The sequence below is a fragment of the Alligator sinensis genome, unplaced genomic scaffold (assembly GCF_000455745.1).
Source record: "Alligator sinensis unplaced genomic scaffold, ASM45574v1 scaffold47_2, whole genome shotgun sequence".
NCBI classification, from domain to species: Eukaryota; Metazoa; Chordata; order Crocodylia; family Alligatoridae; genus Alligator; species Alligator sinensis.
Genome location: NW_005842150.1, coordinates 1469843 through 1494502, shown reverse-complemented (window position 1 = coordinate 1494502; position 24660 = coordinate 1469843). Strand labels below are relative to the sequence as shown.

At 43.1% G+C, this 24660-nt stretch overlaps 2 protein-coding genes across 4 annotated transcripts in view; one reads left to right on the top strand and one right to left on the bottom strand.

The window, feature by feature from the left end:
* The first annotated feature begins 5698 nt into the window (after positions 1-5698).
* Positions 5699-10672, top strand: FAM181A (family with sequence similarity 181 member A). The gene has a single exon (XM_025206304.1). The coding sequence runs from the start codon at positions 7633-7635 to the stop codon at positions 8506-8508; it is 876 nt and encodes a 291-aa protein (XP_025062089.1). The 5' UTR covers positions 5699-7632; the 3' UTR covers positions 8509-10672.
* A 131-nt stretch (positions 10673-10803) lies between these two features.
* ASB2 (ankyrin repeat and SOCS box containing 2) overlaps positions 10804-24660 on the bottom strand; it is a 56136-nt gene continuing 42279 nt past the window's right edge. For 2 of the 3 annotated variants that reach the window (XM_025206288.1, XM_006025502.2), the window contains 3 exons: positions 23447-24008; positions 18213-18366; positions 10804-16287 (listed from right to left, as the gene is read on the bottom strand). In XM_025206288.1, coding sequence (XP_025062073.1) covers positions 16151-16287; positions 18213-18366; positions 23447-24008 — 853 coding nt within the window. In that variant the 3' untranslated portion in view covers positions 10804-16150. The remainder of the gene's footprint in view (positions 16288-18212; positions 18367-23446; positions 24009-24660) is intronic. The other variant, XM_025206290.1, reaches the window with a different exon arrangement.

Here is a 24660-nt window from a genome sequence, read left to right as displayed (position 1 = left end):
GTATGGCATTTGCCAAACCCATGTTCTACACATTACCATGTGGCAAAGTGGCTATGGTGCCATGCTTTAGTACTTCCTTTTGGAAGTACAAAAGCACAGCGCAATATGGGTGGTTACTGTGCCATGCGCGCAGTGCATGGTCAGATTTTGGGATTGCACCACTGCAGTGACATAGCTGGCATTCACATGTAGACCCATGTGATCGCTACATCACTGTGGCACACTGTCTGGCGACATAGCGCATTGCTACGTCACCGTACGGCGGCATGTAGACACACTATCTCTCTGTCTTAAATTATTCTTCCTTTCAACATTTGTTCTAAAATCTACCTACCACTGAGGTCAGAGTAACAGGCTTGTAATTTTGCTAACAGGCTTGTAGTTTTGCAGACTTTTTTCCTCTTAAACATGCTTCCTTCTGAACATTGTATGTGCTCATAGATATTGCAGGCAGTGAAACACATGTATATGGAGTCTTTAATGAAGTGACAGGCTAGAAGTGATTTTTTTAAGCTGTTGGATACAACGTAATACCATAAACCAAGGTCTGGTCTACACTGCAAGGGCTTGAAGGGCGTACCCCGCAAGGGCTTGAAGGGCGTAGCTGCAATGGCCCCCCCCCCCCCCCCCCCCCCCCCCCCCCCAAAAAAAGAAAGTGTTTTAACCCTTTTCCAAATGAGACAAAATATAAGAGCAGAAGAAGTCTTTTGCCAGTACACAAGACATTAACCAGCACAGCATGACTAGTTACATGTGTGATTTCTAGCAGGAAAGATAGAACCAAAGAAGCAGTCTTCTGGACTGAGCTACCCACTAATTTAGGCTAATGTTAGGCCAATGTTATTTCTTAAATGAAAGGCACCTTGTGAAAAAAATACACACAGCAATGTAATTTAAATATACTTGTTTTCCAGCTGCATTTAACGGAAAAGCTGAAGTAATATTAAGCATCCAGTCAGTATGGGATTTTTCTGTTTATTACCCATTCGTTATCATGATTTTAAACAACACAATCCTTATTTTTTCCCCATTCAAATTAACACTTTCTTTCAGCTCTGAGGCACAGAATAGAAGTTGGACCTGAAAGAAAATTAAAAGGCTGGAGTTGTCTACAGAGATATCTTTGTTCTTTTCAATCAGGTCACAGAGATTGGAAATTAAAGTTCCAGAAGTGAAATGTGTATGTTTTTTCTCAATGTTTTCAATTTCCAAGAACAAAATTTCCAAGGAAATTTCTGTAAAAGTATCTGTCCTGTTTATCTTTTTAACAAGGCCTAGGTCTGGCTTATCTCTAGGGGTGCATCTACACATGCACTTCACTAAGGAATTGACTAAAGAGCTCCACAGTAAAGCATTGCCAGCTACACATGCTCCCATGTTGGGGCACAGCACTACCCTAAGGCAGAGTAATTTATGCTGCTGCAACGCACGTGTAAACAGTGAATGGGACTGGCTGGGGCATGAGGGTGCTACAGTGCGGGGATGCCTGCTGGTTAGCCCTGCACTGTAGCACCCTCCTGCCCCATCCAGCCCCTCCACCACCCCATGCCACCACCCAGAGCCTAGGGCTGCTCCACCTTGGCTCAACATGCTGTCATGGTGGGCACGTGTAAATGCTTATTTCTTCACCTTAATTGCACATGTAGATGCATACTGAAGGAATCATTTTGATTCTCTTATATCATGACAAGTAAAATGTATTACTTTTTGTGTAAAAATCTGAAAACTCCACATAAAGATTAAATAGCTAAACCTTTCTAATAGCTACATAACACTGGTAAGGTTAACAATAGTCACTTCACCGATAGTTACACTGAGGCACAAAGAGGCCCTTACTCACCCAAAATTAGCCTAGGGCAGGACTAGCAACTGAGCCTCCTGTGCATGCTTCAACCATAAGACTATACAAAGCACTTGCTTTTCCACACCTTAACACCAGTCATATAAAACAGTGCTTGGGCTCAGAGCAGGTTCTTCTTTCCACCTATAAACATGAATCAAAATGGAAGATTGACTTTCACAACAGTGAGTTACTTACAACCAAATATTTTCTGCATGTGAAAGAGAAGGTTTACTTTATCTTCAAACACTTCTCTCAGCCTGAGCCCTTCAGGACATTCAAACACAGCATATATATAAAGTGACTTGCACATTAAAGAAAAATTGATTTGACTGATGCCAATGCCAACATTTGAAACCTAGCACTGCTCCCAAGGCTGACAAGGTAGATTTAATTGGATGGGCCCACTTGTGCTTAAATGTAGCCTGGTACTAGAGTACCTTGCTGAAACCCAGCCTCACTATGCAAATGAACAGTGAGAGGCTTTGGAGCAGGGCTGGTGAATGCCAGGCATTATTTACAATGAATGACACTTAAAAACACTGCCCTTGGATTTCCATATAAAAAAAATCCTCTCATTTGTTCAGTCTTGCAGGAAGAGCTGCATGTTTGAGAGAACTTGGCGGTGTTTGTAAATTAAATGTGTGTATTCTTGTGCATTAGGGGAGAAAAAATAATAGAAAACCTTGCATACCCCAAATTCCCAGGAAGACAGCTGTCAGGGGGTGACATGGCAGATATGAAGTGGCTCTCCAGCTGGTCCCTGTCTGCATGCTGGGACGGCATGTGGAGACATTTTTTCAGTTGCTGTACTGGTTTGACACGTTCACAGTGGAAAATGATGTATCATTCTTGAGCCTTTGCTCAGTGGACACTTCAAAGTGCACTGGAACCTCTGAGAGGAGTGCCCTATTGTTAATTGTTCCTTTCACATGTACACTGGGATGAACATGGCTGGAGCAGAGAGGAACAAAAGGGCTCCGGTGGCCTCTTAGAGAAAACCCTGTGCAGCTCAACCTGAGGCTGACCTTGAAAGGGTGTTTTCTTTTTCTTTTTTTTTTAAATCCTGCTCTGCAGTTCATTTCCCTTAGGGTCCCTATTATTATCCAGCTGCGGGGGAACAGGGAGACCAGAGCAGTGAACACAGCCTTGCCAGCCCAGTGAGAAGTTTTAGCAGGCAGGGATCAGCGAAGGCAGAAAGAGCTAGACAAAACGGCCAGATCCTGTTTTGTCCAAAAGGCATCTAAAGGCTACTTGAGCATCTACATGTAGCTGCATAAGAAGCAGTTTGTGCTGCTTATGAAGATTTTATATCCTATTTCCACTGTGTGGCTGTACCTGTTCTCCTGAGCATGCTCAGAAGCCATTTGCTATAGCCATTGACATTCTGCTGCATTTCCATTTTGTCAGAGAAGATGCAGAATTGTGTGCAAGTCCCCAAAACTTCTGTCAAAGAAACGACAGGTTCATAGGTAGCACTTAGATGCCTTTATGTGAAATAGGATTTGAACCAAGGCAAAGTGGGACTCAGCCTTCAGCTCTGTGCAAAGGAATTACAGGGACTAACCACCACCACCTCCTCCCTCAGAAGCTCTCTTGGGCTTCCTGGGCTCTGCATCTAGGCTCATGACAGTAAGCCCAGCTACACCCCTCAGTGAAAAAAGGAGCAGGGAGTAGGCAGGCAATGCACAGACCTAACTTCAGCCACCTGCCCCATTTGCAGGTCAAATTACCGAGGTAGACAGAAGCAATGAGTTAGGAAGATGGGATGAAAGAATTGTTATTCAGAAGAGTGTCTCTGAGCCATAACATCTCCTGGGGCATTGGCACAATAGTGTGGTTTATGCACTAGTCCCTGCTCAGAGCTCTCACCATCCCGTTCACCGTGGATGAGCCATTCTATACAGTTAGACCAGAATGAATTGGACCCACCACAGCCCCCTACAGTCACTTCACAGTGGCATCTCGAAGGGTTCACACTTGCCCTGGTAGAGGTGACAAGATTGTGATCCACATGCAGGGGGATGCTTTGTGTAAGACCTTATGGCATGTTATGAGATTTTCCTCAAGTCTCTGAGGACACCACTGAGAGAGCCCTTTACCCCTGGAACAGCCCAAACCCTTCTCACATCTGTTTGTTACACTCTCTTTCAGAAATGTGGGGCAACTATTAAGTTCTTTATGAAAGGATTATATTGAACAAGGGTTTAAACAATTTATCCTGCCTGATTCATATGTTAGAACACAGGCTGCAATTTGTACAAATTGTACCTGCAAATGTACAAAGAAAGGATCCCTTGGCTGGACACCTACTTAGAATAAATGGACAAAGCATCTCTTCTGTAGTCTCTGATGCATAAATAATCCAACCTGGATATGGCTCAACTCCAAACAAGCAACATTGCCATTGTGTGTACTGGGACCAGAGGACTGGTTTCATTAGATGGGTGCTTATCAGACACAAGCAGCAGACTATCAAATATGTGGGAAAAGGAAGTGCAAATCTAAGGGTACAACATAGCATAACACAGGACTAACTCCAAAGGCTTTCTTATAAATGCCCATGAGGTAAAATTGTCCACTCCTGAGCTCTCAGATGTGGAGTTTCATTCCCAGTAATGATAATGGGAAAGAAGCCCTCAGTTGGCCAATGATAATAATCAATCATTGTCTAATTCTTTATAGCACTTTCCATTGGTAGGGTTTAGTGTCCCTGGCCATGTCTATATGAGCTGCTGACTGCAGTCATTTAGTACAGGCATTTCCCACTTAACACTGTTTCGCTTAGCGCTGTTTTGCTATAATGCTCATTTTCAATTGATACCTGTTTCCACTTAGTGCTCAGTGAGCTTTGTTATAATGCTTGCAGTCACCATCTTGTGTCATTAAAAACATTTGCAGTCACCATCTTGGGTCATCAAAAACTTTCAGTTTCACTTAACACTCATTTCACTTATCACTCCCTTTTTCAGGAACCAATTAAGAGCGCTAAGTGGGGGTTGCCTGTCCTTGCATACACAAGTACTAAATGACTGCTCAGTATAACCAGTGTTACTGCACAATAGCATCCCCAAACAGCTTTTCGGTGATGCTGACTGTGCAGTAGCTCATTACTGCTATGAAGTAGTCATGTCACACTTTGTGCCACATGACGCTACTGTGCAGTAGTAATGAGCTACTGTGCAGTCAGCATTTCGTGTAGACACGGACCTTTTCTCCAAAACCTTGCATTACCTCTTCAAGAACGGCCACATTCTTTCAGTCCAGGGACACAGAAATAAAAGGCCCAGAATCTCAGCTACAGGATGCAGTCCTGGGGATGAGGTATAAAGGGCCCATGTGTGGTGTCACCCAGACTCAGCATAACTTGGAGCACCCACAGAAGCCATTCTGGTAGCTGGCAAGTGCTGAGGGCAGGAGTGTATTAGCCACGCTTCTTACTTTTGGCCTTACCTCCTTCACCAGGAGCCAGGAGCAGGGTGATTTTGGCAGCTATGGGAATTCTCTTCTGGCAGGTCTGTAGCCCCTTTTGGGCAGACTAGGCCACCAGAAAGGGTGCATTGCATATTATATCCAATCTTTGATAGAATGTATATGTTCAAATTCAGATCCCTCATACCCTGTGGCAAAGAGTGAATAAGGATTTCATGATCTGACCCCAAACAAGAAGTTGCATAAGTGCATGTCACAAGGAAGCTCTAAATGGCATGGTCAGGAGTTTCACCTTCCTCTAAAGGAAATGACCATATTCAAAGGAAGTTCACGCTGTAAAAGGTGGATGCCGACAGGACATTAAATGCAAATCTTAGACTGGTAACTTATAAAGATAGATTTTATTTACAAAATTTGGATCTGAATTTGGGTTGCATGTCAGATGCCCCCAAAGTGTGGAGGTATTTGGATCCATGTTTAATATTTGGAGCTTTTTCTAAATATTTAGCCCTCAAAGCATCTCAAAGGCCCTGCTATCTTTATTAGTCTTACCACTGAAAACTGCAGTTCAGCCATGGCTGCCCAAACCTGAGATGAAGTGATAGGCGTTTGCCCTTCAGTACAAGCTGCCTGGATTTCCAAGTGGCTGGCATTTTTGAGATTCATCAGGCCACAGATTTTTGCTCTCTTATTCTCACAGATCTCAGAGGAGGGAATGTGCGTTGTGAGATTCCTGGTTTTACTGTACTATTAAGTTATTGCCACCCCTTAGGACATCCCTGCATGAAGGAGGAGGACTCACATAACTCTGGATCAGTAAAGGAAGCAGCTCAATTAGCATTTCACACGCTTTTCTTCCCTCTCTTCTTACCTTCCCTGCAGTGGGCATGCTTTCCCCTTAAAGGATTGTCCTGTTTCTGCTCTTTGCCAGCGTTGGCAGGGTGACAGTAGTCGAGTGTGCAAACTTGTGCTATTGTCCCTGGGCCAGGGGGAGTCATGGAGACCCACTAATATGACACAGGAAAATGTTTGCTGATGGCAATTCTATGGGCTTTGTCTAACTCTTTCTCCATCATGACGACTCGATTTAAGTCTCTAACTGTTTGACTACAGATGCAAGAGTACTATCCAACTCCATCCTTTTGTCCAGGCGGTTTGAATGGGTAATTCAGCTTTTGTGTGGCTCAATTGAGGGGGCAAACATAAAGACAAGATTCTTGAGCGCTCAAGCTCCCTTTCCATGGATATCTGCACATCTCTTTAGAGATTTGTTCCTTTCCTACCTTTTTCTGACATCATCCTCCCTTTAAAAAAAAAGAGCCCTGATCAAGAACAGTTAAAAGTAGGCTAGCCTGGTCTCCCCAGCTAGCATTGTCCTGTGTCATTGAAGCATGGTTAGTGCCAGCCTCCAGACAGCTTTGGGATCGTTCAGAGAAAAGGGTGTCTAAACTTTCTTAACTCATCATCAGCATTTCATGTTGGACTGTGTCAAAAAAAAAAAGGCCCTACTAGGGGTGGAGGGGAGAGGGGAGAATGGTAAAAATTGCAGGGAAATGATTGTATTATTAGCTGTCTTTCTGTGGCTGTTCCCATGACAACAATTTGTGATGGCAAAGAATGTGAGAACGGGGAGTCTAATGCCTGATTGGGATGCTTTGTATTTGGCAAAGTGGCTTCTGATTGGTCTGAGAAAGCCCTCTAACTAGAAGGAGTTGATATTCATTCAGCTTACTCAAGTGCTGCTAAACTGCTTCTAAACACTCACAGACTCCGGTTCCTTCTCTAAAGGTTGGTAGTGTATAACCTGTATAACAAGATTAGCAGGGGAACTAGGTTTTTCTCAGCCATGATACAGTAACAATCAATATTTGTGAAACAATCTACTCTGTGTGTGTGTGCGCGCGCGTGTGCGTGTGTGTGTATTTGGTTACAGTGACATGCCAGTGCTGCAGAGGGTTCTGCTTAGGATTTAAACATTACCTGTGTAACAAGATTAACCATGGGGTTCTCCAGCAGTAACAAGCCATTCCATGCATTTGTGGGGGGAGGTGTGTGTGTGTGCACGCGCGCGCACGCGGGTACAGTGATTCTGCAGCTGTGTTGTGAATGGGCTAAAAATGTTGCACATTCATCTGGCTCACAGGCAAACTGACAACTTGTTGTTTAGCTGAGGAGTTTGATTTGGTTTTCTCCCCACTCCTTCCCCGGCACCCACTTGATACTTTTTATTTTACAGCTTCAGGATGGTGTTTGGATTCAAAGCCATAAATACATCTGTCCTCCTTTCACAGGCTTGCCCAGGCTTCAGGAGAGGAAGTATAACATTTTAATGGACACCTCCATGAGGATCGCTCTGTGAAATGGCATCAGACAGTGAAGTGAAGATGTTACTGAATTTTGTGAACCTGGCCTCCAGCGACATCAAAGCAGCTCTGGACAAGTCAGCTCCCTGCCGCCGCTCTGTTGACCACAGAAAATATTTACAGAAGCAGCTCAAGCGGTTTTCTCAAAAATATTCCAGGATCCCAAGAAGTCACCCCAGCAAATCCATGGAATCCAACATGAAAAGAGGAGTGGAGGACAGAAATCATAGCTCCCACCCAGATGCCGTGGATCCTAATCCCTGTAGAGCTACCAGTGAAAAGGCACTGAGGGGAGCAGAGGTGGAGGAGAACCTCAGTGGAGAGCAAGGGTTGCAGGAGCAAAGTCCAGAGTCTGCCAGGCCAGATCAGGTGCCCATGAGGAAAAGACAGCTACCAGCTTCCTTCTGGGAAGAGCCCAGACCCACTCAGAGTCTGCTGGTTGGGAGCTTTCCTGCAGGACTTGATGGGCTCCCAAAGTCCAGGGACCTTCCTTCTTATGAGGGGAAGAAAAGCAAAAAGAGCCCAGATGCCACAGGGCCAGAGAGCCCCCCAGTGCCTGTCCAACCTAGCGGGGAAAAAGAGCCTATCAAAGTGCCTGGGACATCCCTGTCTGGCCGGATGAACGCCTGGAGTTGCTGTCCATTTCAGTACCATGGACAACCTGTTTACCAAACCCCAGGAGCCCTACCTCAGTCGCCCTTCCCAGGCTTGGGGCTGTGGAGGAAAAACACAGCACCCCAAGGGGAAATCCAACACTTCTGCAAAGAGACAGATGCCACAGGGCAGAAACTATTTAGACCGGTGGTTTTGAAACCCATCCCTACCAAGCCAGCAGTACCACCTCCTATTTTCAATGTCTTTGGATATCTTTAGCCTAAGGGAAGGGAGGAGGGTTGTACTGTGTACAGTAGCTCTTTAAGTTGAAATGGAAATGTAACTTCATACTGTGGCCTATCAGCTAGTCCCACTGGAGCAAAGGATGTTTTCTATCTATAAAACAAGCAGCTAAAACGCTGCTGGTTCTTTTGCCTGAAATGCACAGACTGGATAATATAAATACCAATTTTTAATGCATTTGGCCTGATTCTCCTCTCACTACATTGGGGGCAAATAAGGAATAGCCCTTATTGAAGCCTGTGGAGCTAGATGTGGGGAGAATTAGACCTCTTATGTTTAAGATAATTGCTTGAGCCTTGGGCTAAGAACCATTGGGAATCTTCACTTGTAATGCTTCAGAGAGATCCTACGTGTGGGAATGTCTTTCCAGGGATGCCCTTCATATTAGCAACACTGAGATGAAATGATTAAAACCATAAAAGAATCTCTTGTATTTTAAAGTCATTCTAGGGAAATCAAAATATTCAGGTAACTTTGTTTTGCGTGTGAAAGACTGAAAGGACAATATTTAACACAGAAGACAAGTTTGTAAATTGATTTCAGCTCTTCTCACCTGTAAATATTAAGAGAATTAAAAAAAATAAAGCAGGTAATTTTATTTCAGTCTCCACATCTCCAATATGTTCAGACTGATGATTGATTGTTTTGATTCTGCTGTGTAGATTCAGGTTTAATATGTCAGTAGCTAGAAATGAAAGCGAAATTCTCTTCTCACTGGCAGTGTGGTTAAATTAGCAGTACCTCCATGAAGAACTATAGAATTAACACTGGTAAAGCATGTGTGAATAAAAGCAGAATAACTCTGTACGTTCTAAGGAAATACACTGGAAATCATAGATTTGAATGTGTAGGTGTAAACACGTCATATAAGAGAAAGCAGATAAGAGAGACTGCAGTGGTATTAATGGCACATGAGCTTTGCAGGGAGAATTTTCTACTCTGCCTGACTGTGAAATGAAAAGCTGCAAGTATTTGCAAATGATGTGCAAGTTACACACCAGAGAAGTTGATCATTTATAATGAAGTCAGTTCAGAAAGGCTAACAAAGGGTTTTGTTAAACTTCTCTAAAGCTTCTAAATAGTGCTAAGCAAATAGGACATGAGATCTGAAAAGTTAAATATTATGGGTTAAGTCTCTGTTCTTTTACAGTGGACTTTATCACTGAGGTCAATAGAATTACACTACTGGATTCTTTGGGGCCTGCTTTTACTGAATTAAATGAGACCAAGACGACTGAATTGAAACCTTTCTATGAGTTCAATGATACATAGCTCAGGTTCTTTCCTGAGTCTCTGCCTCATGTTTATGTAACTTCAATGACTTCAGTGAACTTACTTCTGACTTACACCCACGCTGAAAGAAAGCTATCAGCTAAACAACCTTTGGAATAACCTCATTTCCTTGACTTGGGTCACTGGACTTGGAAGTCCATTCATACCAGCTGAAGATCAGACCTTAAAGGCAGCCTGCAACTTTTCATTTGGAAATATATCTGCAAAAAATTCCCAGGCCAATTGATTTTTTTCCCCAGGCATCTCAGCAATCCCACAAATAGTAGCTCATGTAGGAGGCTATGGTGGGTGATTCTTGTAGTCCGAAACAAAAGGTACACCAGGGTAGATTCCTCATTGCCTTCCCTCTTGTCCAGTGACTCAGCCAGCACCTGTCCAAAACAGGCATAACATGTCACAGGAGTGAGCTAGGAATTCTGATTTGGAAGAATTTTGTGCCAACTTTGTGTAACTGTAAGTGATGACACAATGTGCAGCACTGTGGGTTCATGCCCAAGGGTCCAGGAGACTGGCATTCACTCCTTTACTTTCAGTATCACCTCCTTGTCCTTCTGAAAGGAGGGCATGAAGAGAGAGTATTTCTGATTCTGCACCCACTATAGGTAAAAGCAAAGCTCCTGCTTATTTTGGTGGGAGGAGAAATGGGCCCAAAAGCATCAATCTGCAGAACTTTAAGAAAGGGGCTTCCTAAAACAGTTCTCCACATGGGTAAGCTTTATTCATCCTTACAGTCCAGATGAAGCTAATGGGCTAGAGGGTGAATTCAGTCACTGTTGTACGAGTCCAGAGTAGTTTTATTAGAGATACTCTGGCTTTCTTCTGGATGACTGATCAGAATGTGGTTTGTTGAAAATGGTTGCAGTTAGAGAGATTATTCGTGAAAATAAGAATTCCAGGACAAGTTGGTCAGAAAATTTGATGGACCCCTATATTCTGATAAAATATGTGATTCTGTCAAAATCAAAACACTCCATGAAATTGGCTCAATTTTGCAGTAATTTATTTCTGAAGAAAATCAGGAATGAGTCCTAACCATGCTGAAATAAGCCATTTAAACATTTTCAGAATGTTTTTTTCTGTTTTTCCTTTTCAAACAACTTCCCATTTTGACTTTTGAAAATGTTACATTGTTGTATATGATATAATCAAGTATCATATAAATAATATAATGTTAAAGAAAAAATCAAAATCAGAGATTGAAACAAAACATTTCAATCTCCCCCACCCCCTTCTCATCTCCCTTTCAATGTTTCCTTCCTGGATTCTGACGGAAGCCGTATTTTGAAATCTTGAAATCCTTAGTACAATGAATTGTCCATCCCCTGCTCAGGTCTATTTTCAAGATTTTGACCCTTCATGGATTTCTGATGCCTTCTGAGAGTGACAGTGATGAGAACCCAAATGAGCACAATGGCATTATTAAACAGAGTTGAAATAAATGACAAGATTTACATGAGCTCTTCCCAAAAATTTGAAGAAAAGCAGCATCTGTGCTCCTCTCCTCTTCTCTTTCTACTTCAGATTAGTTGTTACTGACTGGATTGGCTGAAATAGGCTTCATCTTACTTTTGTCTAGTTTCTCAAATGCTATAGTTCACAAGAAGTTGGTAATCTGTTAGTTTATTTCTATTTTGTTTAAATGATGAAAAACAACATCTAAAAGCTACTATTTACTAAAGTGTAATGCAAATTTTAAACGTCAAAACCACAATAGCTTTTATAAATAATGAAAAAATGAAAACCTTTCATACAAAAAAATCAACAAAAAAAGTGCACAAGAATATAAAATGAATTGCACATGTTTCAGTAAGTACAGTAATCTGGTCATATACTATTCCTAGAACAGCTGACAAACAGCCATCATTACTGGATCACTAAAATTTACCATGTTACTGTACATTGGAACAGCTCCACTTGTTACAACAGCCTGGTAGTTTTGTTCAGTTTCACAGTAACTTCTGTACAGATGTATTAACTTTTATAGGTGAGAACAGAATTTGTACCAATTCCATTTCACTGATGAACTCACTGTGTCTAATCTCAGTGTATAAGAGGTAGCCCGCCCTGTTTTAGTGCAAATAATACCCTAATAAATCAACAGTGTAAAGGCTGGAAGAAATGGTCAGACAAAAAGGATAAAGTAACAATGCAATTGCCAGGTCAAATCTTCAAATGGCTGGATTTGTACTCAGACTATGTGCGTAGTATGGACTTGATACTTCTTGTAGTTACATTATATTTACACCTTGTAGCACTATTGATTTAAATGTAGTGATTCCTGACTCATACAAATGTGAAAGAATAATCAGTTCTATAGGAATCCAATCAAGGACTGATGCCTTTTGGCTAAGAAAAAAGAAACAAAACTGGATTTTCGGTCAATCCATATATAGTTTCAAATTTTTTAAATAAAAAAAATGCCACTCATGATTATTTTGCCTATGTAAAGGTTTCTCACCATGAATTACTTATGAAACCCCACACTTACAGTATATACACATCATTTATGACTTCAAATCATTTCATCAGCCAGGTGGTCTGAAATTATCTGATTTTATGTCCAACAGAGGTTTAGGTCAACTGTTTCTACCAAAAAATATCAGTATCTATGTACATCCCAGACTGATTCTACTCTGTTACACTGGGTAATTAATCCTGATTTATAGCAGGGAGCAAAAACCAGGTTATAGCTGCCCAACTCATTTCAAGGGGAGGTTACAGCAGTTAGACAGGCAATTTTTAACATATCAAAAAACTATTTAGTTCACACAGTACTATTAGGACTGTAAGAACTGGACTGTTCAATCCTGTTACAAATAGCTGAGCACCTCTTTATGGGGGCGAGCTCTGCAGTGAAATAAGCACTCACCAGTGTAATAAAGGCAGCACAAACAAGCCCTATGTTTGTTCATTTATATTCATTTTAAATATTCCAAAATAAATCTATGACCAAAACTGGGATGTCTTTCAGGAAAGCACTAATGTCTATGGAACACATGCTGGGCTACTCATTTGGTAGGGGGAGGTGGGTGTACATCTGAATCTCTTCTTTGTTTGTTTCTTAGCAAATGGTGGCTCACTGTTAATAGTAATAATGGGGTATCTTTTAATTGGTGTAAGAATTATGAAAAAAAATCTCTGCAGATTTGAGCTCTTGTGATTAGTGCCTAGAGATGATGAGAGATTTTTAGTGGCCTATTTACCTGACTGGAGTTTGGTGGCAGAGTAGTAACAACCACTTACTTTGAACCCTGAGGTTCAAACATAAGACTCCTGCCAGAGTCATGATGAAGGCTGTAACCCAGAAGTGAATGCATGACTGATCATTTGGATGGGGGAGGCAGAGGTATCCAGAGGTGCTGCCACATCACTCCTTTGTGCTCTTGGTAGCAGAAATCAGCGTATCTTAACCATGCAGACTGCTGAGCTGCTTAGTCAGGCCTTTCAATTGAGCAAACTACTTTCAATCCTGCATTCCCCAGGGGACAGTTCCTAGCTGTGGGGAATGCCTGCAAGCCTCTGTAGTAACTGGACTGTGTCCGGTTACACAGGTGAGGATCTGTGTCCTGGAACCTTGTTCTGGAAGCTTGCCCTCTGGGCTTGACTAAACTGCTCAGCATCCCACAGAATCAGGCCCATGGACACTATGCAGTCTTGAGGCAGCAAGAGGGCCAAGCGTGGCTAGAGGTGGGGATAATATGTAGGGTCTTTCATGAGAAAACTTCTTCAGTACTTTCAATCCTGATACAACATCCGCTTTGTCATTCGACAAGATGGGAGAGGCACGCAGGAGGGTAAGCTAGTGTCACTGAAGTCAGTGGATGGATTTACACCTGTGTTTACCAGCTGAGGGATCTCATCCCGGGCCAGGGCTTCACCCGTCTTGGCAAAGCTTGGCAAGATCTCAGCTCAGTCTGAACTGGAACCACACTGGTTTCTCAACTGTCTATTTTGGACGGGGACAGTCACACACGAGTATATACTTAGCTAAAATGACTGCTGCTTTTGTTTACAGCCCATGCCACAAATACTGGAAGAGATTTAATCTCTAACCTTCTGGAGGTGAAATCAGGTTCTAAAATCTTGTGGAAAGGCAGATGTAATGGGGGAAGGTACTTTTAGCCGTATCTTAGGGCAGTCGTCAGCAACCTTTTTAGGCTGCAGAGCAAAATGACCCAGTTTGGGTCAGAGGCAGAGGGGAAGCCACTAGGACTCGGATGCCACTGCCTCTTTTCCCCACAGCAGCACAGGGAAAGTGCCTGACACTGCTGGTTTTCCCCAGGGCAGCCCAGGAAATGCACCCACCGCTACTGTTGCCAAAGCTCCACATGTTTGTGAGCTGGATCAAATGGCTCCATGGGTTGGACCCAGTTTCTGGACCATAAGTGTCCGACTTCTGTGTTAGGATTTAAAACACTACACAAAGAGGACTTGCTGCAGTGGAGATCTGTTTGAGAGGAAGAAGCATTTACCCTATTTAGATTTTACCCTGCTCAGTTCAGGATATGGTACCCAACTCAACAAATAGAAGCATAACTATCATATGTGCTTGCAGAAAAATCTCTGGTTTGTCCCCAAGTCAGCCTGTAACCCAAATCTCCTGTTGTATTTTTAGTCAGAGGGACAAGACCAATGTGTTTCTAGGCCAAGATCTGCAGAGACAGTTAGGCTCTTATATCCTTATGTAGGTGCCAAAATAAATGATCTGATTTTCAAAGGGGCTGAAATAGCAACTTCTACTGATGTCACTGGGAGCTGTGAGATATTCAGCTCTCTTGTAATTTAGGCCAAAGAATCAAAGATACATTTGTTCCACTTGAGTAGCATCTTACTCCAAGAAGTGGCCTCACTGATTTGAGTGGAATGACTTATGCCATAAGCAATGATTCACTGGGCATGTCTACACATGCATGCCCATACTGTGCAGTAAATATGGCAATTTACACTGACTTGAGTGTAAATTTGCATCACGCAGGTATCAATTCTACACCTGATTACTTCCTGTGCAGTCACGCACATGTAGATGCTTTAAGGTACAGTAATACTCTGAGTGTGGACTGACTTAGGACTAACTTTAGTCCCAAGTCAGACCACACATAGCGTTAATGCACTTTAATGCATACACATGTAGACGCTGGCTTATTCCCGCTTACTGCGCAGTAAATTTATGCTAGTATAAATGCATGTATAAACACGCCCACTGTGTCACAACCCCGCACTACATATAGACATTTTATCATTAATACAGATCCATCATTCTTATCATTAATAAGGATTTAGAAGTATCTAGTTGGGTGCCTGTTTTTGAAAGTCTTTGTTTTTGTGTTTAGTAACACTGAAATAATTGTTCTCTTCTCTCAGTAACAGCAGTTTAGGGCTTTTGCTCCACTGGCATTTTCTAGAAAAAATTCAAGGCCTGATTCTGCTCTCATGCTAAAGTAAATCCACTGACATTAAAACAGTTACTTCTGATTTACACCAGCTTATGTGAGTTTAGGATTGCTTCAGGATCCCCAGTCCAGGAAACCATTTATCTTGAACACTGTCCACTTCACGTGCATATTTACTATATTACAAACAAAGTATTTGCTCAGGGATAAATCTTTCTGTCCTTAGATCTTACTTAAAGGGAACTTCCATTGAATTTAATGGGAGTTTAGCCTGAGGCACGACTTAGGGATTTACCCCAATATTTACAAAATATTTTGTTGAGGAAAAAAGGTTCTGAGTTTCAAGTGCTCAGAAATCAAGTCAACTATTCATGAAGAAAGCCTCCCCCCAAAAAAACCTCAAAATGAAAATGTGGTATCAGGTGATCAGCAACCAGCAAACTGTCCAATATAATGCAACAAAAAGCAAAACAAAACAAAAAAAATACAAAAAAAGCCCCCAATCAGTGCATAGCTTCCCAGATATGCTGATTTTTGACAGTGACTGAAGGACTCTAACCTCTGCAAGACCTCAATGTTCTTTTCAAGCCTCCCAGTGTTACCTGCATTTGGCTTTCCTCATTTCCCAGTGTTGGCTTTCATCCCCCTTCTTCAGAGCCCACACTGTGAAGATGTGGCATTGCAGAGTATGCGTTCTTTTGGAAAATCTGATGACAGATCCACTTTTGCCACGCTCTCTCACTTCCCCCTTTCTCTTTCTCCAGAATGTCACTGCTCGTAGATTAGCTATTGGGCGATGCTGTATGTCAGGTGACAGAGATTCCTTCTCAGCCCCTCATGCACTTTGTTCACCATCATTACGTGAATACTACTGTCCTCTGTCATGACTCCGGGTGTCAGGCCAGAAGGCTGCTGATTGCCAGGTTTGCCTGCGGTCATTGGGAATAATCGTACTGTAAGTATCGAATCAGCCTGTCTGGGAGAGGCAAAGTGTCAATAAGTTTAATACGGTTTCTTCCAATCAAGCTTCGAACTCGGATCCGGCAAAGGTGTGTGAGAGGCCTTGGTGGCTCTGGAAAAGAGACAGGACTTCAGTGTGAGCGCAAGCACTTTTAAACTGCATAGTAGCAAATCAGCTAAGTTATTAAGGCAGGGTGGTGCTCAGCATGTTGAGCCATTACCACAGGCCGTGGAAGTTACCTCAGCAGCAGAGACAAACCAGTCACAGCACTTAGCTCCAGGGCAGGTCCCTGCCAGCTGCTACTGGGGGTGAAACAAAGGATACTCCAGGGCCATGGGGACTACTACAGTCTTGCAGATGGAGATGTAGGTGTGGATTTGCTCTGCTACCTGAGAGGAGGGTGGGATTGCAACTCTCTTTTCCCTCAGCCCAGCATGTCAGCTCAGTATCTGGCTCGGGTACTTGGGTGTGGTGCTGAGGCCGGGGCTCTTGCACATTACTGGATATTCCACTTCAATTTGAGATGTAACATCAGTTCTATCCCATCCAGTCAGACATTTCAGCCCTGCTGGGCAAAGGTGGCCACAGCTGGCTCTTGTGTGCTAAAGCATCATGCTGCCAGACAGGGGTCAGAGCTCATGACTTGGTTGTGTCCCTTGTTCTCAAGCTGGCAGCAACTGAGAGGCAGCATGAGGAGAAAGAGAGGAAATACTTCAGATAGCTCTGTGGCAACCCCTTTGGCTGGACTGGGAGCCATGTCCAAGCCTCCTTGGCTAGACTAACAGTAGGCACAATATGAGGGCTCGAAGGTGGGTGGGGAAATGGGGCAGGGATCCCCGGGATTCTGAAAAGGGCTGAAAGAATCCCCTTGAAAGAAGAGAAGAAAGAGGGAGATTTGTCAGTGTGTTGGCAGAAAAGGAGAGAGTCTAGGGTGAACCCGTGTGCTAGTGAACCAGTCAGTGGCAAAGCACCAGATAATCCCCTGCATTGTAAAATACCAGCCACAAGGATCTGCCAGCTCCACAGACACTGAAGCTGGCTCTACTGGGAACACTGCTGAACAGAAAAGAGAAGATGAAAATATAAACAAGAGGAAAGCTGAGAGGAGTGTTTTTTTCTTGAAGAGAGAGAGTGTCAGAAACTTCTCTGATCCATGCACTGCGGGGGCATGATCTAGTTCAGGAGCCAGGAAATTAGAAGTCAAGGCATCCTATCCCAGGATCTGTCCGGGACTTGCTGGGAGTACCTAAGTGTACTGCATTTCCCCTTTTGCAAGTAGGGATGAGATTTACCCAGAAGCATCACAAGGGTAGGGGGTGACCATTACACTAGTCCCAGGCACCCACTTGGAGGGGGCACAGGAACAAGAGGCACTGCTGCTGCCAGCTAGCCTGGCCCCTGCCACTGCCCCTGCTGCCATTGCCACCAGGTTGCAGACCCTGGTAGTTAGGCCTCTGTATTTACCCTACTCAGGAGGGTGCTGTAGGGTTTATTGCCCTGACAGCTGTGAAGCCCCTTGGGTCCCTGAGATTAAAGATGCTCTAGGCAGATAAAGTATTAGTAATTTACTGCTGCATTGGAGGGCTTCTGTGCTCACAGGGCAGCCTGGAAAGCTAGGATTATTCACTGCTTCATGCTGACTAACTCAGGGTATGGGCCCAATATCCAGTATTTCTCCATTGAAGACCAGAATAATTAGCCTCAATGGATCAGATTCCTGGTTGATGTATATCAGCTTAGCTGTATCAACAGTGTCATGGGATTTTACACAGTCTGAACAACTGACCCAAAGCGTTATTTAAGTTTAATGGAAAAATCCCATCAAATATGAAAGGGATGAAACAAAAAGGGTTCTTTATAAATTGCACGTAAACCTCACAGGATTTTACCCAAGGTTACACATTATAGAGTATTCTGCCTATGAATGGAGATGGCTTCTGGCAGGCTGAGGCTTTCTATGTCATTCACTCACCCAGTGGTGTGATTACCTGGCTTAGATTCTGTTCTGGGTAACATAATTCACACCAGCATCATACCTGCTTTTTCTTTAATGACAGCCCACTCTTCGTAGCTGTCTATGTGCTCCTTGAGCCTGGAACAGAGCTGCACATTGCCCACATAATCTAGAAGAACATCTATAATAGGCCCAGCCCAGCGATTCATCTCTGGAGCAGACACCATGTCACAAAACTGAAACAAAAGCCAAAGCAAATGCAGTCAGAGAGGAGAGCTTCTTCCAAAATCTGCCACTCATTTCAACCATGGAATATGGAACTGTGTCAGCTACTTCTTTGTATCCTGCCTAGACATGAGACAGCCAAGGCCACCATTTTGGTTATACCTTTGTGCCAGGCATTTCAATTTTCCCTGAAGAAACTTCTGCCAAATTTCCCTTATTACTACTGAGGTCTAAAACACTCCCTCTATCACTGCAGAAGAAAGAGACAAAATCATAGTGGGTTCCTGAGTGAAACATGGAAGGAGTGCTGAGTATTACACAAGGCATAATACTCCTTCCTGCTCTGCCTCATAGGTTCTTCTTTGTTATCAAGAGTCCATGAGAAGCTGGGTGCTAAGAGAGATAGGGAGAATGACTATAGCTGTCCCTAGGACCTCCTGAGAATTGCTTTGAAGTCAATACAGCCTAAGGTTGTGTTGCTCCTAGCCTGCTGTAGACTACCTGTTCAGAGAATGTGTGGGGCAACTGTTGCCAAAAATGGAATCTTTGCACATTGGGCTGTTTATTTAGATGCTAAAATATAGGGCTGTGCAAAACGGCACTGTTCTGTTCCCACTTCAGTTTCAAGGTCTGGATGGAACAGTGTTTTGTATCGAATGTCACTTTGCGTTGAAACAGCCTCACTGTTTTGCTTTGTCGAAACAGTGAGATTGTTTTGATGCTATTTCGACATTTCGCCCATCGGGCTGGGGAAAGGAACTCAGGACCGCTGGGCTAAGCTCCCAACCCCAGCCCCACATTGGGCTGGGGAAACTCAGCCCAGCTGGAAAGTTTCCCCAGCCTGATTGTGGGGCTGGGGATGGGAAGTCAGCCCAGCTGGGCTGACTTCCTTTCCCAAGCCCGATCCTAGCGCTGGGGGATGGGAAGTCCACCCAGCTGGGCTGACTCCCTGTCCCCTGCCGGATCTAGCGCTGGGGATGGAAAGTCAGCCCAGTTGGGCTGACTCCCCAGCCCGATCTAGCACTGAGGATGGAAAGTCAGCCAGCTGGGCTGACTTCCCATCCCCAGTGATATGGTTGAAACGTTTCGACTTTCAAAACATTTCGACTAGCCTCGTTTTGTTTTTAGGCTGTTTTGAAGCCTTTTATTTCATTTTGATTTTGCTGTTTCTACCTCAAAATGAGTCAAAACAGTGCCAAAACAAAACAGTCGGTGAAATTTCACACAGCTCTACTAAAATACCATCTTACAATCCTGACTTTAAGTATCTATTTAAAAAGACTTGACTTGTATAGCTACCTAAATCTAATCCTGTGCATAATATTGTAGGGCTCTATCTGTCTCTACTACTGTGCTGTGCAGTGACAAAACTATCTGAGACCATGCAGAAACACAGGCAAGTTAAGGAGAATTAATTAAGGCCTTGTCTTGACGGTAACAATAGTGCACAGCAAGCAAGGGTGTGAATTTCCAGCTCACTGGGCATGTCTACACATGGCTGTACAGTGCCCTTTTTACTGCACTGTCATTTACTTTTCAAAGTACTAAAAGTCAGTGCAGTAACAGCCCATACTGCGCTGTGCTGGCTATGCAGTTATTTTTGGTCACTATGCTACTGTAGCAATGCGCTATAATGAGGAAGTGTGTTGCTGCGGTGATGTAGTGGCGGCGTCACGGTTTTTGCCAACAGACGATGTGGTGCCATAACACATAGCTACAGTGCTGTAGCGTCTTGTGTAGACATGCCCACAAGCTACTCCAAATGAACTTCCCATATGAGCACTTTCAGTGTGCACTAAGAGCATCCACATAGGGATACATGGAGATTGGCTAGGGTATGGTAAATTCACATCCAGGCTTATTGAACATTTTTGCACCAGTTACAGAACATAAGCCCCCCTGTTCAGATTGTCTAAGTCAGAAGTAAAGTGACTTTAGTTAATTTGAGGAGATTTAGTTTAAGGAGCAAGTTATGGCCACTTCACCCATGAATGAGTGTCCACACAGGGGTTTCATGTACTTTAACCTGTGTGTGTCAACTTCACTGCTGTAGCTGAATCATCTAACTTTCTTGGGTATCCCCATATGAACAAGCCCTGGGAGTTTCCCAAATAAATGGGATTTGTGTTATAAACAGGCCTACTGTTCTACTGCCTTGTTTGGTTACAGGCAGTGCTGTTTGGGATACTTGGGCCTGATTCTTCACTGCCTTGCTCCAGATGTCACTATTCACAACTGCCTAAAGAAAATGCAAGGTATGTATACAGCACTACCAAAGCATCATCTCACAACGAGGGATAAATGAGACACTAGACATAAGGCCATAAACAACCAGATCCCCTCTCATGTTTTTATTCTTTTGCCCTTTGTCAGCCCCACCCGTGCACACAATATGTCATTAAAAAACTCAGCATTCATACCCTGCATGTGCCAGAATAAAAGTAAACCAAAATGTCTTTCAGGAAGAAGAAAATCACAAAATGTTGCACTTCAGGACATGTAGCTGCTATGGGACTGAAACTACAGTCCAAGGATGAGGAGTCCTTTGCCTTCAATGTCAGCAAAGTGATAAATGCTCTCTAGAGGCATCTGAATGAATTACTCTTCATGTTCACATTACTAACTTAATTCTTGAAAAATGAGATGAAAAAGTGATAATTTGTCTGTCTCCCCTTTCCATAGGAAACTGGATGATTTAATGGAAACATAAAATAAAATATGTGTAGACTGATCTCATCTGCCTCTTTATTTTTGTGGAAGTGTGAAGCACTTTCAAATGAAACAGTTGGCTTTAGCATCAGCCATAATAGTCTTCATTGGTGTGCTTTTTTAATTCTGTTTCCCATACCTAGTTATCTTTTATATGTAAAGTCTAATGATTCAGATATATCACCACTTTTTGTTTGTGAACATTTACGAAAAGTCTTGGATAAATCATTCCAGGACATCTGATCTCCTGAAAATAACCAGTGCCCTGATTTTGTGGAGTCAAATTAAGAGATTAAAAGCTCAACTAATCTCTTATGTTTTATTTCAAAATATGCCACATTATCAAGCTAAACCACAAAAAATATATTTTATTAGAAAGTGCCCTAATGCTGAGAGGCAAATTTAAAACAATATGTCCTAGATCTTAGGAGTAGGGAAATATTTTCTATGCTCAGGTTGACTCGGGTCCTCCATTATTTTTCTTTTGCTTTCAGCACAGATCAGATTTTAATTTACTTTCATAGCTGTGTCCTGTTAGTTTATATTGTATACAAGGTGAAAATAGGGCAAGGATTTGGTTTTATGAAGCATATAAGACACTACTAGCCAAGCTAGCCAATAAAATATTCCCCAATTCTCCAATACATAATAGTTACCACATAGATGGAATAACATTTGTTATTCTACCCATGCCCAAAAAATCACTTTCCATTTATTGAACATTTTGGCAATTAGTCATTAAAAGTATATTAAAATATACAGCCTGAGATTTTTCAAAGCAGTCTAGAACATTTAGATACATATTTTATTATAATAGAAGATATATCTGAGATTGTTTTCTTTCTTATGGCATTTGGATACCACACAATTCCCATTACAATGAAGAAAAATTGGATATCTAATGTTCTTTGATAGCTTTGAAAATATCAGCCTCTGTGTTTAAATCTCCAGGTCTTATTTAAAACCCTTAATTATGATGTCACTAGGACTGACTTGCACCTTCCAGAATGCTTAGTAAACCACGATGTTTCATTTAGGCACTTCCCCTAGATTACCCTAGCTTCTAGAAAGGTTAGAAACATAATATTATTTTAATTGAAAACTTAGGGCCTTTGTACATGCCACAAAACTGGCCTGTAAAGTGACTTAAATGCCTTTTGGTATCGCTTTAGTGGAGCTGCTGTTTGCAAGCTTGGCAGTGTATTCCACTTTAAAATATTTTGGTACGTAGCAAGATAAAACATCTCCGAAGTGTTTTAGTTTGCTACCTAAAGAAGTGCAACAGTGCACAGGGTGCTGGAAACTGACGTGCTCAGAGCTTGGTGGGCCCCATGCAGCTCAGGGACTGTGGGACATGGCGATAGCCCAAGTAGGCAGGTTCCAGTGAAGAAAAAAAAACAGTGGCAAGCTTGATCTTTTTCTTTTTTCTCCCTGGAGCCTGCCTGTCTGCCTGCCCACCTGAGCTGTGTGGGGGCCTGGTGCTTCCCTCTGCAGCTGCCAGGGGGAGCAATGCTACTCTTCGCATTTGCGGCGCCCCCCCCGCGACTGCCCGGGCCAGGTGCCAGTGAGTGGATGCCACTTGGGGGGCCCCCTAATAGCTCAGAGACCACTCGGCCTGCCAGCAACTCACCCCTTCCCCCTGCCGCCAAAGAGGCAGGTAAGGATTGGGGTCCCAGCCGTTTGTACATGCCCACAGGGGTTACTTTGGTTTTATTCTTCCTTTTACTTTGGTTTAATTCTCCCTAAATTGAAGCAATGTTTTGAAAAACCCACCATTTCAATTTAGGGAGAACTAAACTGAATTAAACCCCCCTGGCATGTACAAGCAACTTTAGATTTGGCACAAGACCATGCTCCATCCCCAAAAAACTTCTATGTGGTTCATTCTGATGTAGGCTGGCATTGAAACCACTGGCAGAGACCATTTCAGGAACCCACTGTTTTGTCCTACAAAATGAAAATTAGAACATGAGATCACAGGTATATATATAGGATGTGTCCATTGGAACACACAGTGGATATCTGAAGTTCAATGCTCAGTTTTTTACCTGGAAAAGTCTAATCTTGAAAGGGGTTTAAGATGGCTCTCTTCTGCACAAGGGAAGCTACTACAAGAGCTAATTTGTTTCTTTCATGAGCATTCAGACGCAGAGAGGAAGAAGGGGAAAAGAGCTGATACTGAGAGTAATTTAGTGGTTAGAGTGTTAACTTAGAACTAGTGAGGCCTGACCTCAGTCCTGTGATCCTCCACAGACTTCCTGTGTGACCCTAGGCAGATCCTCCCCATCATTAAAGGGAGGATAAAAGTACACTGGATAGGGGTGTTTGGATAGGGGTAATGGGTGCTCTGTATGTATCACAGTTAAGTTAGCCAGCACTTACCTGTACTACGCTTGGCTGTTTGCTCACCCGAGGCTCATTAAATCTGTCCCTTCTATAGTCTAGTACGGGATGTGGGCCATTTCCATACTGACACTTAAAACAGGAATTAGCATCGCAGCCCAGATCCATTAGAAACTTTAGCAGAGGAAGGTACTTCATGGAAAACATGATGGTAGCAGGGAAGGTGGTGGGGTGGCTACAAATGTATGCATCAATATTCGCTCCATGGTCAAGGAGCAGCTTCATAGTTTTCAGGCAGCCATGGCGAATGGAGATGAGCAGAGGGTTGAGAAGGTCAACATTGGGGTTGGCCCCAGCTTGCAGCAGCAGCTCTGTGGCATAGATATTATTGTTCATGACAGCGAAGTAGAGGACGGTGCTCCGCCGGTCCTCATAGAGCCGGGATCTCTCAGGAGAAAGGGTGAAGTTCACGTCATAGCCGGCCTCAACCAGCTCTTCCAAGATGTAGTCATTATTGCGCTCAGCCGCCAAATGCAAGGGACTGATACCGCTGCGCTTGACTCGAGTGCGACTAGTCACGGGGATCAACATTGTGACTATCCTGCCAGGGGGATTCAGAAGAGAGCTGTTAGCTTTAAGAAATTTACAGCCAGTGAGAGCTGTCCAGCTGTCAGTGCAGGAGTGGTCCTGATGCTCATGAATAATAGCACAGGCCTGTGCTGCACAGGTTACCCCCACTGGTCTAATGATCTGTGGTTGGGAGCACAGGAATGGCCATATTGGATCAGATCCATAATCAGGTGTGTATAGTGCAGTATATGCATCATACTACATCTGATGCTTCAAAGTGGGGCATAAAAACCCTGCTAGGGCAATCTGGCTCTCACATTAAAGCTCATCCTGATTTCTAATACTTAGAGGTTGACTTAAACCCAAAAGGATTTAGGACCTTGTTACATATGCACTCACAACAGTTGCAAATCATTGGAATGTAGTGACCTATTAAAATTAGTATGTGTTAGGAAATAACCTTCACCTGAGAGGGAACAATTTTGCAATACTATAAGGACACTGAACACATGCTGAACTGCTTGAACATGAGTCTGCTTGAGTTTAACTGCAGTTAGTGGGCACATCTACATGTGCATTAAGGCTCTTTCCTGCATATTAAATTTTGTACCTCCAATGTAAGGTACTAAAGAAATGCACATTAGGTTACCTTAATGCACAATAACAAATGTGCATGGTTTATA